The sequence below is a fragment of the Meriones unguiculatus genome, chromosome 15 (assembly GCF_030254825.1).
Source record: "Meriones unguiculatus strain TT.TT164.6M chromosome 15, Bangor_MerUng_6.1, whole genome shotgun sequence".
Classification (NCBI taxonomy): Eukaryota; Metazoa; Chordata; class Mammalia; order Rodentia; family Muridae; genus Meriones; species Meriones unguiculatus.
In genome coordinates this window covers 53,638,550-53,655,092 of record NC_083362.1, presented here as the reverse complement: position 1 = coordinate 53,655,092, position 16,543 = coordinate 53,638,550, and the positions used below count along the sequence as shown (strand labels likewise).

The 16,543-nt window shown below is 42.1% G+C and overlaps 1 protein-coding gene across 11 annotated transcripts in view; it reads right to left on the bottom strand.

Moving 5' to 3' along the window:
* Unc80 (unc-80 homolog, NALCN channel complex subunit) overlaps positions 1 to 14,968 on the bottom strand; it is a 181,264-nt gene extending 166,296 nt beyond the window's left edge. For 4 of the 11 annotated variants that reach the window (XM_060368536.1, XM_060368541.1, XM_060368537.1 and 1 more), the window contains exons 1-4: positions 14,655 to 14,966; positions 13,667 to 13,715; positions 11,037 to 11,193; positions 9,317 to 9,618 (exon numbers count right to left, since the gene is read on the bottom strand). In XM_060368536.1, coding sequence (XP_060224519.1) covers positions 9,317 to 9,618; positions 11,037 to 11,193; positions 13,667 to 13,715; positions 14,655 to 14,746 — 600 coding nt within the window. In that variant the 5' untranslated portion in view covers positions 14,747 to 14,966. Of the gene's footprint in view, positions 1 to 9,316; positions 9,619 to 11,036; positions 11,194 to 13,666; positions 13,716 to 14,654 lie in introns of all 11 variants that reach the window. The other 7 variants (XM_060368545.1, XM_060368540.1, XM_060368538.1 and 4 more) reach the window with 6 other exon arrangements.
* Between the last annotated feature and the right edge of the window lie 1,575 nt (positions 14,969 to 16,543).

Genomic DNA, 16,543 nt, shown 5'->3' with positions numbered 1-16,543 from the left:
ACAACCCATGCCTGTATAGCTTATTTGTAACTGAATGCCTCACCCAGAAACTCATTCTATGCTTCATTATTGCATCCTATTGAGAGGCTTAAGTATTTGAAAGTGCAACCTCATATTGTAGAGGTTCAAACATGTCATAATATCACATCTTAAATACCTCAGCTCATTGAAAAAGGTGGACATGGAAACAAGGAATATGAACACAGATTAGCAAACACATCTGAGACCCAGGAATTCACTTACGACAATATTTTGCAACCCTAACATGTGTAATTACAACCACTTGGGGAAGTTTTAAAACATGGAGGAGGCTCAGGTCTCATCTCACTCTCCTACTCAGACCCATTAAATTAGAAACCCTGTGAGATTTTGCTAATGCTCCCCAAGGACCCATTTATGCAGCCATAGCTTAAAACCGCCGAACTAGAAGATCCCAGCTAAGAGAGACTGGAAAGATAGAAGAAAAAAAGTGATTCTACAAACGATGAATCAAGTTCACTGAATGATAAGAAATCTTCGGTTAAAGGGCATTTGACAGAATTTCCAGATGAAGGGCTGGAGAAATGTCTCAGGGTCTAAAAGCACTTGCTGCTCTTCCAGAGGATGGGAGTTCAGGTTCCAGCACCTTCATCAGGCAGCTCACACCAGACTGAAAGCCCAGTTCCAGGGGATGTGACACCTTCTCTTGGTTTCCAAGGGCATTAGACTACAGAGTGCACAAACGCACATGCATGCATGCATGCGTGCATGTGTGCACGCGCACACACACGCACTCTCAGGTACATACACATAAAATAAATTCCTTTTAGAATCCCCAGATAAATTCACATTATTAGAGACTTGGTGCCCACATTTCATGCCTGTTGTGTTATGCGATAGGTAACCTGACCAATATCTATCTAGAGAAAAAGGTTATTTGGCTTACAAATCCAGGTTGCAGTCCATTCTCCCTCCCTCTGGAGGGAGTCAGAGAAAGAACTAGAAGTAGCTACTTACATCCCATCCAGGGTCAAGATCAAAGAGAATAAACACACCCTTCCTTGTTTGCTTTCTTCTGTTTCACACAGTTCAGGATGCCCTCCCTGGAGAGTGCTGCTGCCCACAATAAACATTGAACCATCAAAACAATTCCCCACAGACAAGTCCATAAGCCAACTTGATCCAGACAATTTCCCAGTAGACTTGCTCAGATGCCTTTAGACTGTAGAAAGCTGACATTTAAAACTAACCAGTACACTTACTCTCACACAACTCGAAACAGTAGGTTGATGGCTGTTGTACAATAGATTCCTTTGAATCGAAGCATGCCATCTAGGATGGATGAGAAAAGTCATGAGACTCCAGAGATAAACAAAACAGAATATGTCTGGGAAAGTAAAACTTGTATTTGGAAATCAATCTGGCGCTTTCTCAGAAAATTAGGAATGTGGCTACCTTAAGATCTGGCTATCCCACTCCTGGGCATATATCCAAAAGATGCTCAACTATACAACAAATACATTTGCTCAACCATGTATTTGTAATAGGCACAATCTGGAAACAACCTAGATGTCCCTCAACAGAAGAATAGATACATAAATTGTGGAACATTTATACAGTGGAATACTACTCAGCTATTAAAAACAAGGAAATCATGAAAATTGCAGGCAAATGGTTGGAACTAGAAAAGATCATCTTGAGTGAAGTAACCCAGAAACAGAAAGACACACATGATATATACTCACTCATAAGTGGATATTATCCATATAATACAGGATAAACATATTCCTGTAGAAGCTAAACAATCTATACTCCTGAAGAAGCTAAACAACAAGAAAAACATTCGGGAAGATGCTCAGTCCTCATTCAGAAAGACAAACACGATAGACATTGGAAGCAGGAGAAGACTGGGAACAGGACAGGAGCCTACCACAGAGGCCTCTGAAAGACTCTACTGACCGAGGTAATGAAGCAGCGGCTGAGACTCATAGCCAAACTTTGGGCAGAATGCATGAAATTTTGTGAAAGAAGGGGGAGATAGAAAGGCCTGGAGGAGACAGGAGCTCTAAAAGGAGAGCAACAGAGCCAAGAAACAAAACAAAAACCCTGAGACCTGGGAGGCCCTGAAGAGAATGATATGCCAACCAAGGACAATGCATGGAGAGGACCTAAAACCCCAGCTCAGATGTAGCACATAGACCCAGTCCACAAGTGGGTTTCCTAGTAAGGGGAGTAGGGGCTTTCTCTGGCATGAACTCAGTGGCAGGCTCTCTGCTCACCTCCCCTTGGGGGATGTAGCCTTGTCAGGCCACAGAGGAAGACAATGCAACCAGTCCTGATGAGATGTGATAGGCTAAGGTCAGATAGAAGGGGAGGAGTACCTCCCCATCAGTGGACTAGGAGAGGGACATAGGGGGATAAGAGGGAGGGAGGGTGGAATTGGGAGGAGACAAAGGAGGACGAAGTTTGACAAAAGCTTACAAAGTACTTGTTGAAATTCATTCCTCATTTAATTTTAAATATGTGTATAATATGCTTTATGAACCTGGTGCTATTATAGGTTCTTGTGCATATCAGAGAAGAAAGCATATAAAAGCCCTTGCTCATAGTACACAGGAGAATAGTAGACAGAGGATATAAGTGGCAAGGCACTGACTTCTTAAAACAGGCAGTCCTGGAAGAGCAGGAGAAGGTGGCTTCCGAGCAAAGGCATAAGTGACATCACTGAGTATCCATGTAGGCCTCACAAGGAGAAGGCTGGGCAATGTGAAGTCCCTAGTCTGCCTGCTCTGTCAAGAATCAAACAATGAACTGTATGCCTAGAGTAAAGAGAATGAGAGAAGAACGGGAAACCCTACAATCAGCAACGTTACCAAGTGTGAGACAAAGTGTTGCCTGATAGGACACACACTTCAGCAGGACCTGGGGAAGAAAGAGAGCACCAGGAGGTTTTGAGTAGTAGAGGACTTATGCTTAATAAGTTTGATCAAATCATTGAGAATAGTCTGAGAAAAGACAAATTTGAAATAAGAGACAATCTGTTGGGCTATTGTTATCACTTACATGAGAGATGATTATATTGGAACACTAGCTGAGAGCAAAATTACAGTTCTAAAAGCATTTTGGAGATATGATTACAGAATTTGCTAATTGATTGGTAGTAGAGTATGAGGAAAAACAAATCTGAAAGAGCAGAGCCCTGGATCCATTAGCAAGAGAGCCAGACAAATGACAGCAAAGGAAATGCCTCTTGGGTTCCCTGTGGAAGTATGACAGCCGCTTACAAAGTACCTGTTAAAATTCATTACACGTTTAATTGCAAATATTTGTACAGCATGCTTTCTGAACCTGGTGCTATTTTAGGTTCTTATGTATATCAAGAAATTTTGGGCCTGGGATTTTGGCCTCTCCCATCAATAAAGATGGGTGGAATGAAATGGAACAGTGATGGGATTTTTGCCTAATAAGGTTGAGCTACCACTTGGCATTAAACAATAAAGTTAAGAGAGCAATTAGAAAGGTCTGGTGGCTACTGTCCCTTGAAATGAATGGTAGACATAGCATCTAGCATGCAGAAAATCACCATTAAAATCTTCTAGAAATGTAAGGAGCCATATGCCTCAGTTGACCTGGTTTTAATAATTTCTTAGTTTCAAATTCAGTCCTTTTCCCATGTTTCTTATACATAATCTCAGCATAAACAAAACCCTAGTGGGAGCCACACATGATGGCACGCACCTGCAATCCTAACATGTTACGCTGTGGACTCAGGCGAATGCGATTTCAAGGTCATGCTCAGCTACCTAGGAAGTCAAGGTCAGCCTAGTCTATATCATGAGCTTCCAACCCCCCGAATAATAACAGTAATAATAATACATCTGCCATAAATACGGTAATAATACAGTAATAAATACAGTAATAATAATAACACCTGCCATATCCATGGCTTCCTCCTTTGTTAGTGGGTTATTTTCAAAGTATTCTTAAGTTGTCAGAATGAATAGGCCCTGCCACCCTAATTTCTGTCAGTGTGCTCCTATGTATATACACACAACCAGAAACTTTGTCCCTGGAGAACACTTTTTAAAAATCATTTAAATAACTGAATGAAGGAAGATTTAAAGGTTCCTTGGTGGGGGAGGGGGGAGAGCAGATGGAAATAAACATGGTAGAAACTGCCTCTCCACATTTTGAGTGGTTTTCTCCATTCCACTGGGGTCTATGATATTATTAAGCAATTTTATTAACTGGGCACTTAGATTTCACTGAGCAATGAGAATTAAAAAAAAAATGTAGACTTTACACGTGGATTTTGCCCAAATCCCTTTGCAGCCTTGAATTTTGCTCTATCTCCCACTATTTCTCCAATACCCTAAATAGTGTTTCGTATATTGGAAACACCCAATAAATATTCCTTCAAAAAATAAGTGTCAATATGAGACTTTATAGTTTAATAAATGTATTTTGTTTTCATTGATTAAATTTAGTATAAAATTAATGATATATTTGTGAGAATATTTAGATTCATGATGTTAGCTGAAATATCTTAGCGTATTATAAATTCAAGGAATAGAAAAACAGGAAATTACTATGTCTTAAAAGTGAGTAATTCTAATTTATAAATTAGCTTATTCAATAAATATTATCTTCTAAACACAGATGCCATGTTAGTTTCCATAGATGCAACTATAATTTGTACCTTCAAACCATTCACAAACTAGGAAGAGAGAGACTTAGAAAGAGATTACAATTATCAAGCTAATTACAATAAATGTGTCCCTACAATATTACTGAAATAGAGAAGAGTAAGAATAGATTTTGAGTGAAATCCTAAAGGATGAACAGGTATTTTCTAGGCAGAGAGGTAGACTATGAGGTATTTCAGGCAACAGGACCTGCATAAACACACACACACACACACGCCAAACTTCTACAGCTCATGGATATAGGGAGAAAAGAGATAGCCTTTGGTCTTGACGTGGGTTGGCACTTGAAGAAAAAAAAGAGCAGGAATAGTACTGGTAAGTGGCAGAAAGGCACAGAAAGGATATGGGAGGAAAACAGACCCCAAAACAGTCCTATGACTAGCAGGTAAATGAAAAACCTAGGGTCTGGCCTCAGTCAGGAACAATTCCCCATCACCCATAAAACTGGGAACATTTGGTGACCTCTGGAGTTATGTGTGGATGTCACAACTCAGGGAGAAGAGGATGTGACCAACACTTAGCAGGTAGATGACCAAGATAGCATTAGATATTGTGCACTTCATGGGGTAATGTCTAATAGCAGGATTATTGTGCCCCAAAAGCCAACAGTGTCAAAGCCAATAAATACTATTTTATAGATCTTATATCCCCAGTGGCTAAGAAAAAGCATCACTTTCAAACGGAGGAATCCTTGAAGGCATATTTATTGTCTCAATAATTATACTTTTATAGTATCTAGAGCAAAACAGCAATGAAAATGATAATGCAATAATTATCCTAGCAATATAGCTAATAACAATTATTTACAATGTTTCTGTCACTGCACAGTGTTCTTATATACTGACTTCTTGGTAAGTGTTCCATTCCCAGGCCACTGATAAAATTTGGAGGGCTTCCTGAGAGCATTCCAATTCTGTCATATCTACATAAATAGCACTTAGTATCTCTCTTCCATTAATACAGAATACTGGTAGCAATGAAATACTAACACTCAAACAACAAAGCCTTGTTGTCTTTCAATGTTTTAGGTAGAATACTATGACTTGTTTGCCCCGCAGGATACTTTCAAATTTGTTCTTATGTACAACTTACTCTTGGTGAAATACAGACTTAAAAATAAATTACTCAATGTGATACAGTAGCCATTGTCAGGCACTGAACTCAAAAAGTAGCATCATTTGTTTTCAAGGCTAGAACTCTCCACCATGTCTTCCTAATAACATTACAGCCATTGTGGACATACCTATTCTCCAATTCAGATGTTATTTCTTGACACATGGAGATGTCTATGGGCTGTGTTTAGGGGACCATTTCCCTTGCCCTCATATTTAAGGACCATGTATTCACATACAGTGGCTCCTGGTAACATGTTAGGTTTTTTTAAGTAAGTCAGTAAAAACAAAAACAAAAGAAAAACCTTAATGAGAGCCATGCATTCATTTGGACTCTAGAAATATGGTTCCCTGAGAAAAACAGCATCCCAGCCTCCCTTCATTTAGAATCTTTTTCTAGAGGATGGGAGGATACACATCCTCTGGAAGACTCTACCCAGCAAGGGATTGAAGCAGATGCTGAGACTCATAGCCAAACTTTAGGCAGAGCATTGGAAATCTTATGGAAGAGTGAGGAGATAGGAGAACCTAGAGGGGATAGGAGCTCTACAAGGAGACCAACAAAGCCAAAAATTCTGGATCCAGGGAGGTTGCAGAAACTGATGCACCAACCAAGGACCATGCTTGGAAAGGACCTATACCCCTGCGCAGATGTAGCCAAAAGGCAGCTCGGTCTTCAAGTGGGTTGCCTAGTAAGGGAAGCAGGGGTATATCTGACATGGACTCTGTTACCCACTTTTTTATCACTTCCCCCTGATGAGGCAGCCTTGTCAGGCCACAGAAGAAGAGGATCCAGACAGTCAAGATGAGACTTGATAGGCAAGGGCCAGATAGTAAGGGAGGAGTCTCCCCATTTCTATGGTCTATGGGAGAGGGAAGAGGGTTGAGGTCCAGGGGGATATGAGGAAGGGGGCTACAATTGGGATGTAAAGTAAATAAATTACAAAAACATATATTAAAAAATTAAAAAGTGAAAAGAATCCCTGTCCCAGCAAGAGTAATGGACATTAAGGATGTTCTCAAACACAACTCCTGGTGTAACAGTTGCAAAGGCAAAACACAGGGTGAAACACTCACTATGAAAAGTAGTGAGAGGGCAGAGCCTTTCAGAGGTCCTCTGTGTCAGGCTCCTGACTTGTTCCCTCTTTTCTCCTTCTTCTGATGTCCAGCCTCTTTGCCTTTCTGGATAGGAATTGAGCTTTTTAGCAAGAGTCCTCCCTCTTGATTAATTTCTTTAGGTGTACAGATTTTAGTAGGTTTATCCTATATTATATGTCTATATGAGTGAGTATATACCGTGTGCATCTTTCTGCTTCTGGGATAGCTCACCCAGGATGAACTTTTCCAGATCCCACTATTTACCTGCAAATTTTATGATTTCCTTGTTTTTTATTGCTGAGTAATATTTCATTATGTAGATAAACCACAATTTGTGCATCCATTCCTCCACTGAGGGGCATCTGGGCTATTTCCAGCTTTTGGCTATTACAAATAAGGCTGCTACAAACATGGTTGAACAAATGTCCTTATTGTGTACTTGAGACTCTTTTGGATATATGCCTAGGAGTGGTATGGCTGGATCTTGAGGAAACGCTATTCCTAGTCTGAGAAAGCGCCAGATTGCTTTCCAGAGTGGTTGTACAAGTTTACATTCCCACCAGCAGTGGAGATTATGGGCAACCTTTGAGCAGAGTGCAGGGAATCTTATGAAAGAAGTGGGAAACAGTAAGATCTGGAGAGGACAGGAACTCCACAAGGTAAGCAACAGAACCAAAAAATCTGAGCACAGAGGTCTTTCCTGAGACTGATACTCCAACCAAGGACTATGCATGGAGATAACCTAAGACCCCTGCACAGATGTAGCCCATGGCAGTTCAATATCCAAGTGGATTCCATTGTAATAGAAACAAGGAGTGTCTCTGACAGGAACTGATTTGCCTGCTCTTTAATTACCTCCCCCTGATGGGGAAGCAGCATTTCCAGGCCACAGAAGACGACAACGCAGCCACTCCTGATGAGACCTAATTGACTAGGGTCAGAAGAAAGGAAAAAAAAGACCTCCCCTATCAGTGGACTTGGAGAGGGGCATGCATACAGAGGGTGGAGGAAGGGAGGGATTGAGACGGGAGGAGGGAGGGAACCACAGGGGGGATACAAAGTGAATAAAGTGTAATTAATAAAAAAAAGGAAAAAAAGAAAAGTAGTGAAATAACTTTCTTATGTGTTGACATATGACAGTGATGAAATTACAACTTACAAGAGGTACATACATAATCACATGAGAATGTGAAGGTAGAGGGAAGGAGTAAATGTTTCAAGAGAAAAAAATAGTTCAAAGACCTGAACATAGGAGAAAGGTTATGGAGTTTGAGGATATATCTGTAGTAATCCTGAAGGTTAGTGAACATGAAGGGAAATGAATCAGCTGAAGGGGTAAGCAAGGCCAGAACCTACAGGTCCCATAAGCAAGATGGATATGATCACTCTCAGTTGAAGAAATGCTTTCCTTTCAGTGACTCTTATTAAAAAAAAAAAGACAACAATAACAACAACAACAACAGCCTTTTTAGTAGTAGGAAGTTAAAGCTTTTAAAACAATTTGATTAAACAGCATTAAAAAATTAGTGTGTTTAACAAATAACACTTTTTAAAAGTCCTCTCCTTTAGAGTTAACAGTCCCATCTGCTTTCATATACTTATTGAGGAATGGCATAGTTATCAGTAGGGTTTCAATACTGAAGAGCAGCTAAGCCCCTGAATAGCTTATCTCTTACCTTGTTACTGAAATGGGATACGATATGTATGTCCTCACCCATATTCAACAGTGTTGGAGGTATTTATAATCTTATGAAAATGACATATGAGACAAAATGATGCAACTAGGCTCATACATCTATAAAGTTACCACACTAGCCATAATATATAACCCTGAGTTTTGTATTTTATGCATTGAAAATATTTTCAAACACTCAGTTGTTTTTTATCACTGTCACAGGTCTTAGCACGTAAGAGTCGAAGCTTCTTCTCCAGACTCTGTGTTATAACGTAGGTAGTTGCAAAAGGCTGTGGACATAGAAAAGGCCTGGCAATTGTGTCTGTATGGAGGAGGCCCAAGGAAAAGCTTCATGGAAGTGATGACATTGAAGCTGAATTTGCAATGACCACGAGAGGAGGAGAGGAAGGAGAGGCATGCAGGGCAAACAGCAAGAGCGCTTTCATGGAATGGCTCCTGTAAGTCTCAGAACTGGATCCTGAGGCAGCCAGTTCAGATGAACAGCTGATAAATCAAGGAAAGAAGTTAAGCCATAAAAACACACTTAATTTGTGGAGAATTGTCAAAAATTAATATATACATTATATATGTTAACAATATATGATATATATTATTAAAATAATATTCAGTGTTTAAGGTTTCCATGCTGTTGCTAGATCATTCAAAGACATAGGCAAACAAATATGGAACTATGATGCTCACCTCACTCATTTCTAACCCACACCTAACTGTAGCTTACTACCTACCTTTATCCTGTGTACCAGAGGAGCAAACAGGAACACAAAGAGCTCCACGGTAGCCATGGAGTTCTGGAAGATCTTCCTTCTGTTGTTCTCTTCTTCGTCATTGGAGCTACTCCGGCAAGGCTGCCCGGGAGAACTCTGGTTTTCAATCTGGTGGATGAAAGCACTGCTGCTGCCACCCCAGCTGGAGCCTCGGTCTGTAACCCCAAACTGATCATTGTTGCAGTCCTGCGGGGCCTCAAGCAGCATCCAGTGCAGAGTGTGAAGGAGTTTTGTCTCAGCAACACCGAGCTTATCCTGGTGGCCTGCAAGGGACAACCACACAGCCAGGGAAAGGTAAGTTATGTGACCAGAATGCAGAGACACAGAGAAAAGAGATGTTCTTCCTAAGAGAACTTTCTTCTTTTTATTTTTTATACATTACAGTTTATTCACTTTGTATCCCTACTGTAGGCCCCTCCCTCGTCACTTCCCAGTCCTACCCTCCTTCCCTCATCTCCTCCCATTCCCTTCCCCAAGTCCATTGATAGGGGAGGTCCTCCTTCCCTTCCATCTGACCCTAGCTTATCAGATCTCATCAGGACTGGCTGCATTGTCTTCCTCTGTGGCCTGGTAAGGCTGCTCCCCCATCAGGGGGAGGTGATCAAAGAGCCAGCCTTTGAGTTCATATCAGAGACAGCCCCTGTTCCTATTACTAGGAAACTCACTTGGATATTGAACTGCCATGGGATACATCTGTGCAGGGGTTCTAGGGGTTCTAGGTTATCTCTATGCATTGTCTCTAAGAGATCTTCCAAACTTCAAACAACCAGTATTTATAAGACTCATTTCCATTTGGAGCTCTTTTTTACTGGCTATGATCTCTCCAGAAAAGCATGCTACTATAGTTCTTCAGTCAGATACCTGAATGTTTTACCAAACAGACCTGTCTTATCAGGATGAAAAGCATAGACAGTGAAGATAAAAACTATTTTATTTTAGGCCTGACCTGGAAAGGTCCCTGTAATATCAAAGCAGAGACACAAGCAAGGGGAGAGAATAAGACGAAAGCTGAATGCTCTAACACAGGAGAAATGGCTAGAAAACATTACGAGGTGCAGAAAAGCAATTTTCAAAATAATAATTTTCTATTATCTATAGATGATATTATCTGTCTGTCTGTCTTCCTGCCTGCCTGCCTGTCTGTCTGTCTATAATGCAATGAAGCTGAGGAAATGGCCTTAGGACAGTGGTTCTCAACTATGGGTTGCGACCACTTGGCAAACCTCTGTCTCTAAAAATATTTACATTATGATTCATAACAGTAATGAAATTACAGTTATGAAGTAGCAATGAAAATAACTTTATGGGTGGGGGTCACCACAACATGAGAAACTGTATTAAGGGGTCACAGCATTAGGAAGGTTGAGAACTACTGCCTTAGGGGAATAAGCCAAGTTCATGAACACATTTGCATTAGAAATTGGAGGGATGAAGGGCAGATCACACACTGGGTCAGAATACTTAGCTCACCGAATGTTCCTGATGTTATTCTAACGTTTAGGTGGAGAGTACGCTCCCTTTCGTAAAATAGCAATAATGGTGGCATTGATGGGAATGAAATTCTGTAATTACATGAGATAATGTATGCACAGGGCCTGGAATGGTAGTTACCACCAAACACATGTTCTGGTGCATCCTGCATGTGAAGGAAAATGTAACTCAACAATGCTAGAACACCCACCTAGTTTGTTCCTGTTGGACAGCAGGGTAGCAGTGCAGTGGAGAACATGAGGGAGGGCGGCCTGCACCAGCTCCCATCTGGAGATACTCTGGATGGCTTCGGAGAGGGCCGGGGAGAGGCCGTGCAGTTTGTTTTCTACCAATACTCGCTCAAAGGACTGCAGATTTCAAATTTCAGGAAGCATACAAAACAAAGAATTGGAGACCATTCAAAATTAATGCTAAAATGCTACACATACTAAAAGACCATCACAGACCTCGACATTTTTTAGGGGGCACTCCTGTTTTTGCCAGGTGTACATTGACCTGCAGTGAGTCAACCATAAGCCATTGTTAACTGCCAATTTGTTGGCTTTGGATCTATGTGGTATACAGTCCGCATGCTAAAGTGATCTGTGTTTCTTTTTCTGTTAAAATAAGCTTTTTCACATAGCAACAGATTTGCTATCAAGATACATCATATATTTAATATTTATTTATAATATATTTATAATGTAATATCTTATTTTTTAAAATGCCGCTGAGTATCCAAAGTCGCTGCCACAGCTCTAGACCAAAGCAAAACGTGTTTCATGAAACTATCTTGAGATTCGAGATTTATGTCAGTGTGCCCAACCAGTATTAACTGAGATACCAGACTATTTCAAAACAGTCTGATTCATTTCATCCTCAAATCAATGATGCAACAAAGGAATTCCTTAACTAAACCAGAAAGGGAGAGGAGAGAAACAGCTGTCAAATGAGCCTTTGCCTTGTGTTTTAATAATTTTTCTATCCTTGTCTAACAGGTGTTCAAAGACTAAAGAAAACTGCAAGAAACAAGTGTGACCTACACATGCTTTGCTTTGTTTCGTTGGTCAAGAGTAGAGAGTGTCTGTTTAAAGTACTGGCCATCTGTTAGAACAAAGCCAGTGCAGATTTAACTTGTAAGAACATGATTCATTTCTTGGGTGTCCTAACTGGTCAATGCACTTGTGCAATTGTCTTGTAGAGGGTTGCAACATAATGCATATTCTAACTGTATTGTTGTAACTATTGTAATATTTGCCAAATATTAAGATATTTGGCAAAAAGTCACCTGTTTCAGGAATTAGCTAATGAGAACGCTTTTCTTACTAAACAAAACGAAACAAAACTCCACCAAACCCCCTAATTTTTATAAAGGTACACAGATACATCAAAGAGGGTGAATTGCTCAATCTCATAATCTCAAGGAACTGAGTTGCTGATTCCATTTCTTCTTAAATCCTGCTAATGTAACCTTTAATCACTTTTGAAACTCTGGAGCTGTGTCCTATTTTGATATCAGTTTGCCTGGTTCCCTATTTATCTGCTTATCCCTGCATGAAACGTAACTACTTGACGTTTTGCTAACGCTTTAAAAACATCAGATAGATCTTTACCAAGAATAGGAAAAAGTCCTGGTTATTTTAAGCTGGAGTAAGTGCCTGCATGGCTTAAGGAAGGGCTTAAAGCGTCAAGTTATTGAACTGACTGAGATTCAAGAAGTTCCACCAAGAGTAATAACGAGAAAGGTATGTCTTAAGGTGTCTTTGTGACAACTCAATAAAGCCCATGCCTCCATGATCCTGGGCGTATGTGTATGTGCACATGTATGCATGAGCTTAACTTTCTGGTTAATTTGCACCATAATTTCTAGATCTTACATTTCAGAAGGCCATACTAGGGGACCATCCACACAGCTACTTATGAATGTATTTGGCAGCACGGAAATGGGCAGCTTTCCATTTTCCCACTACACTATGCAGGATCTAAAGCCATTTGTGAAACTGTTGAAATTCATTTCACCTTTGCCTCATAATTTCACGTCTTGTTTTCTCAGTTGGCAAAATAGGTCTTATAAGGCCATGGGGTTTCTTTAGAACCTCGGGACAAGTTCACATAACATTTCCATTGAGATATAAATATCAATAGCACTATCTTCATGATCATTCATTTTCAGACCTGCAGAATGTATGCAAGACATCAGGTTTTGAACTGCTCATTAAGTACTCCACAGTCATTTATTATATGAGTGACCAGCACAAAATGGTCTCCGTTTTGTTGAATAATTATTTGACTTTTAATCTTCCCTATAAGGCCTATTACTTCTACTCTCTCTACATTCTCTTCTACTGCCCACTCAATCCTTCCCATTCCTCTAGCTCATTCCTACTTGATGCTAAGGGTCTTTGTAGTTCCCTCTGCTCTCAAGATAGGATTCCTTCTTGCATCCCTTATGTCTTTGCCCAAGTGTCACATTAGTAATTAAGCCTTATCTACCAACCACCCATAAAATAAACCCCTACCATAGTTCTTCTAATATACTTTGTTCCTTTTCTCCATAGTGCTTCTGATCATCGTTTATATTAAGCAATATACAAACAAATATACATACATACATATTCTTCTGTGGTCTTTTTGCCTCACACTAGCATGTAAACTCTGTGTTTTGTTTACGTCTTTGCCCTACCCCAACAGAACAGAACTACGCCTGGAACATGGTAAATGCTCACTGATATTTGTCAATTGAATTAACTTGTGGAGTTAATATGACTCAGTCTTTCCCCGGGTTAAATTATCACACAGAGAGAACATGGAAATAATGATTAAATGATGAGAATCACATACCACACATGAGGCTTCATATTGCTTCCCCAGCTTAGGCCTCAAAAATGCACTGAAAAAATTAGTAAAGGTTTTTGTTATAAACATGAACAAACTACTTCAAAAGCAGCTTTATGAGGTATTTTTTAATGAATAGGGCAGGGCTCTACGCAACTCAGATTTCATGCTTCCTTATAGCTTGTTAATGAGCAGGTGTTGGACAGCTGACGACATTTGCTTTTACATATTAATTACACACATGAGAAAGACATGGCTTTTTACAATTTTCCATGTCACTGTTATTTTGGAGACTTTTCCCTAACCAGATTCTAAACCGCCAATGATCCAAAGTGGTGCATTCCTCATGCATGCAGTTATCTTAAAAATCTGAAAAAAATGAGCACTGATATGGGTCATAATTCTCAGCAGCAATTGTCATGTGTACTCAATCTCTAAAATAACAAGATAGCCCTTTAATGTTTATTGGCAGGGGTGTCAGGCCTAGCCAGGTGAAAGAAATCTAATAAAAAAAAATCATTTTGCTCAGGAGCTTTAGCCACGAAGACGACGCTGGCTGAATCCAAGCAAAAACGGTTAACAAGTGGGCACAGCAGATATGCCAAACACGCTAGAAAACAACAGGTCACCAGGCAGGGATTACAGCAGGAGATGGAGGGGGAATTGGAGGCCAGGGCAGAACCAGTCCCAATTACCGTCTTAGCTCCCCGCCCCCTCTGCCCAGCCTCTCTGCCCTCCCACCCCCCCTCAATACTGTATCTATTTATTCGAAAACTGCCAATCTGCTTGTTGTCAAACTTCAGTGAGGTTTCTTGTCTTTCCTTCTTCTTCTTCTCTTTTTAATGCGTGCTTTTAAGTGGGTTGCAGAGGGCTCGCTTCCCACCCCCAAGAGACAGTGCTGGCTGCAGGCTGCGGCGCGGCCTCAGTTGGCAGGGTGGTTGCGGCGGCGACGACCCGGCGACCCCCGAGCGCCCCCAAGCCCGGCGCCCCTCACCTGGTTTGCCGCCACAGGAAGGTCTGGATGGGCAGCGGGATGCCGCGGCCGCCGTCCTGCTCCTGGCCCTCGGAGCTCTTCCTCTTCACCATGATGGTGGCTCCCGGGAGTCCTACCGCAGAACCCAGCGCGGGTTCCTCGCCGGCCGCCGCCGCCGCCGCCGCCGCCTCCTCGTCGCGCTGCTCCCCCCAGCTCTCATCCCCTCCTTCCCCGAGGCAGAGGCGGCTCTCGTCGCCGCCGGCCCCCGGCTCTCGCCCCTTCCCCCAGCCCTCCCCGCGCGCGGAACATGGCTGATGGAGGAGGGGAGGGCCGGAGGAGCGGCGCGGCGCGGAGGGGGGCGCTCGGAGCAGCCGGCCGGCCCGCCGCCCCCGCGCCCTGCTTTCAGCACCTCCCACTGTGGACAGCGGCCCGCGCCGGGCGGCCCAGCCGCGGAGCAGAGCCGGGGGCCGGGGCTGCAGCTGCGGGGTGGCCGCGGGGGTCCACGCTCCGCATGGCACGGGCACGCCGGTCCCCCGCGCGGCCTCTTCGGCACCCAGGGTTCTGCCTGCTCCTCTCGGAGTGCACCCCCGGAGTGTCCCCTGTCCTGCTTCCCAACCTCTGCGTCCCGGGGACTGTCGACCTCTGGGGAGGAGGAGCTTTGGAGAGCCGCAGAGCAGTCTTCTGGCATCTTCGCACCTCTTGCAAAGAGGTCAGCAGTCCATCTCGGGTCTATCAGGGAGAAGGCAGGGGGGGATCACTAGAAAATGAAATCAGGGCAGGAGGCAGGCTTGGCAAGTGAGAGGGAGCTGAGAAGTTTTCCTATGTGAGAATTTGTCTTACGCTGATAACTAACTGTGAAGAAGTCAACCGGGCTTGCTTTACCAAAGCAGGGTGGGGCAAACTGAGCGAGCCGGTGAGGGTTTCAGCTAGTTGCAAATTGAAAAGGAAACGTTTGAATTAGGTGAGGCATGGTTTATCATAGGTCACTAAGTGCGCTTCGGTGGTCTTTTTTCACTCCGGTGATAGCTGCCATTTTCCGTCTGTGTATCCAAAGCCCACATAATTTATAGCTGTGTTCCTTTAACTAGTATTACCTAATACTGAGACAGATCCGGGTGAGGTGAGGCAAGGTGATGCCTGACTACAAGACCAATGCTGGAGGTTTATCTACCTGCAAACATCTGAAACAAGAAAACAAACAACAACAACAACAAATGTAGCCAAACCCTTATTTGAACCGAGATATGAGAGTGAAAATGAAAGGGCAAGTCGATCTTAGTCCTTAGTCTTACGAGAGAGGACATGATATTCTCTTGGGAACAACACCCATTTCCCATCTGGAGAAAACTCTATGATACGCAGTGATCTTTAAGATTCAGAAACAAACTTTTTGTTTACCTTCTTGGAGATATCTTCTACTAAGGATATAAAACTAAGTGTTTTACTTTAGATAGTTATTGCTAGGGAGCCCAAGCTGCCCTTAAATTCTCAGCTATCCCCCTGTCTGAGTCTTCCAACTACCGGGATTATAGAAATATACACCCAGCAAAATATAGATCTTAAAACAGACAAAGATAGAGACTAGATAAAATGTATTCAATGAATATTTATTAAGTATATTTATATACCAGGAAACTGTATTTTATGTTGATTCCTGTTCACAAAAGGCTCCCAGGGCTGAAGGGAAGGCAGCCACATGCAGAGAAGGAGTTTCATAGCAAACATGAGCCCAGGTTCAGTTCTGAGCAGAAAGACAAGGAAGAAAATACAGACAGGTATTTGTTGTTCAAAAGGAAACTTCTGCATGGAAGTGAAAACATCTTTGTGTGCAGTTGATGTGAATGGAATGAGAAGGGGAACTAGAAAAGTATTCTGTGAGAGCCTGAGTCAATGTCATGCCACTAAAGTTA